The following is a 2,109-nucleotide window of genomic DNA, read 5'->3' on the forward strand; positions in this document are numbered from 1 at the left end:
CACCAATTTTTAAAGACAATTTTAATGAAATAAATGTTTCTAATTTTTTTTTTTTACCATGGAGGATACTTTAGCGGATTTTTTTCTTCTATGGAACCACAGGGGGTAAAAATTAGAGAGAAAAAAAAAAAACTGAGTGCTGGTCCTTGCTATGCTATAAAGAGCTTTGGTAAACCAAGTAAATCACTGAGTTTTCCCTTGCCCTCAGTTTTATTACCCTTAAATTGAGGTGGGAAAAGTGTTCTCCAAATACCTTCCATTTTAGTCCCTAAAATTCTAGTCCCTAATATTTTAGTCCCTAAAATTCTAGAATTTATTCCTTCAAAGAATGAAAGCATAAAAATCAGTGTCATATAGACAAGCTTCTATTAAGCTAGTATTGCTTCTAAATTAACCTAACATTAATAAACAGCTTGAACTACATACAGCTTTCAAAGTGTCAATTAAAAATGTTGAAGATTCAGAACTTTGAAAGAATATTTATGTATATACATATGCATTTATATATGTTAATAATCAAAATAGAACATCTTTTGTAAGGCCCAGGAAGACAAAAAATTTATAAGCATGCCATCAGTTTTACTATATCTCAAAGGAAAATTAAATAATCAGAAAATCATGTCAAAAAAGCCTTTTTCATAACAGAGATTAACAATATGTTTTAAGAATATGTACTCTGCTTCAGGATATTCCCAAATGAAACTAATCAGGCCAAAACTAAAATAATCAAATTGCAAGATTGAAAAAAAATCTTAGAGACTATTATATTCAGGTAGATCATGCCGTAGTCGAATTGCTTTCAGCTTCTCAACTTCAATTTTTGCTCTTAGCAGCTCTTCCTCTAGCTGCTCCCTTCTTTTCAATCCATCCCTCTTCTCCTGAACATATAATCCAAAACTTTTTTGATTTTCTAAAATTATCTGACGCTCCTCTTTCAGCATTTGTAGAATCTGAGGATCATACCCTAATTGTGACCTAAAATTTTCTCCACTCTCATGCCGATAAAAATCATCTCTCCTTGGGATAGAAGATGGAGACGATGTCATTCTCATATCAACAGAGGAAAGTGATGGTGACAAAGATCTTTCCATTACAGGCACTAATGCCTGTTCTTCTCTTTGCTCTAAAGTATCACTCTGTTGAGAATTTAAAACCAGTGGAGGAGGGGGCTTAATGTCTTCTTCTTGCTTCACCTCCACTGTAATAGCAACTGGATGGCGGTCCAACATTACCTGTAGTGAACTGGTACCAGCCTGTGCTTCCTCATCCAAGTTTGCACTGTATGATGGAGGTCTAATGCTCTTTTCTAATGAGTCAATTCTTCACACCAAGTGGCCAAAGTACTGGAGCATCAATCCTTCCAATGAATATTCAGGACTAATTTCCTTTACTATTAACTAGTTTAATCTCCTTGCAGTCCAAGGAAATCTCAAGAGTTTTCTCCAGTGTCACAGTTCAAAAGCATCAATTCTTCGGTGCTCAGCTTTCTTTATGTTCCAACTCTCACATCCATACATGACTACTGGAGAAACCATAGCTTTGACTAGATGGACCTTTGTTGGCAAAATAGTCTCTGCTTTTTAACATGCTGTCTAGGTTGCTCATAGCTTTTCTTCCAAGGAGCAAGCATCTTTTAGTTTCATGGCTGCAGTCATCATCTGCAGTGATTTTGGAGCCCAAGAAAATTAAGTTGCCACTGTTTCCACTGTTTCCCCATCTATTTGCCATGAAGTGATGGGACTGGATGCCATGATCTTAGTTTTCTGAATGCTGAGGTTAAGCCAACTTTTTCACTCTCCTCTTTCACTTTCATCAAGAGGCTCTTTAGTTCTTCTTTACTTTCTGCCATAAGGGTGGTGTCATCTGCATATCTGAGGTTCTTGATATTTCTCCTAGCTATCTTGATTCCAGCTTGTGCTTTATCCACCTTGGCATTTTTCATGAAGTACTCTGCATATAAGTTAAATATGTAGGGTGACAATATACAGCCTTGATGTACTCCTTTCCCAATTTGGAACCAGTCCATTGTTCCATGTCTGGTCCTTATAGTTGCTTCTTGACCTGCATATAGATTTCTCAGGAGGCTTGTCAGGTTATCTGGTATTCCCA

General features: G+C 36.4%; 1 protein-coding gene across 1 annotated transcript; it reads right to left on the bottom strand.

Annotated features, from left to right (window-relative positions):
* Positions 1 to 666: 666 nt before the first annotated feature.
* LOC121817710 (fibrinogen silencer-binding protein-like) lies at positions 667 to 1,300 on the bottom strand. Its single transcript, XM_042239195.2, has one exon. The coding sequence runs from the start codon at positions 1,227 to 1,229 to the stop codon at positions 753 to 755; it is 477 nt and encodes a 158-aa protein (XP_042095129.1). The 5' UTR covers positions 1,230 to 1,300; the 3' UTR covers positions 667 to 752.
* Between the last annotated feature and the right edge of the window lie 809 nt (positions 1,301 to 2,109).

This window comes from Ovis aries, chromosome 23 (assembly GCF_016772045.2).
Source record: "Ovis aries strain OAR_USU_Benz2616 breed Rambouillet chromosome 23, ARS-UI_Ramb_v3.0, whole genome shotgun sequence".
NCBI classification, from domain to species: Eukaryota; Metazoa; Chordata; class Mammalia; order Artiodactyla; family Bovidae; genus Ovis; species Ovis aries.

Excerpts from the sequence above, each read along its gene's own strand:
- LOC121817710 (XM_042239195.2), bottom strand. The coding sequence starts at position 1,229 with ATGTTGGACCGCCATCCAGTTGCTATTACAGTGGAGGTGAAGCAAGAA.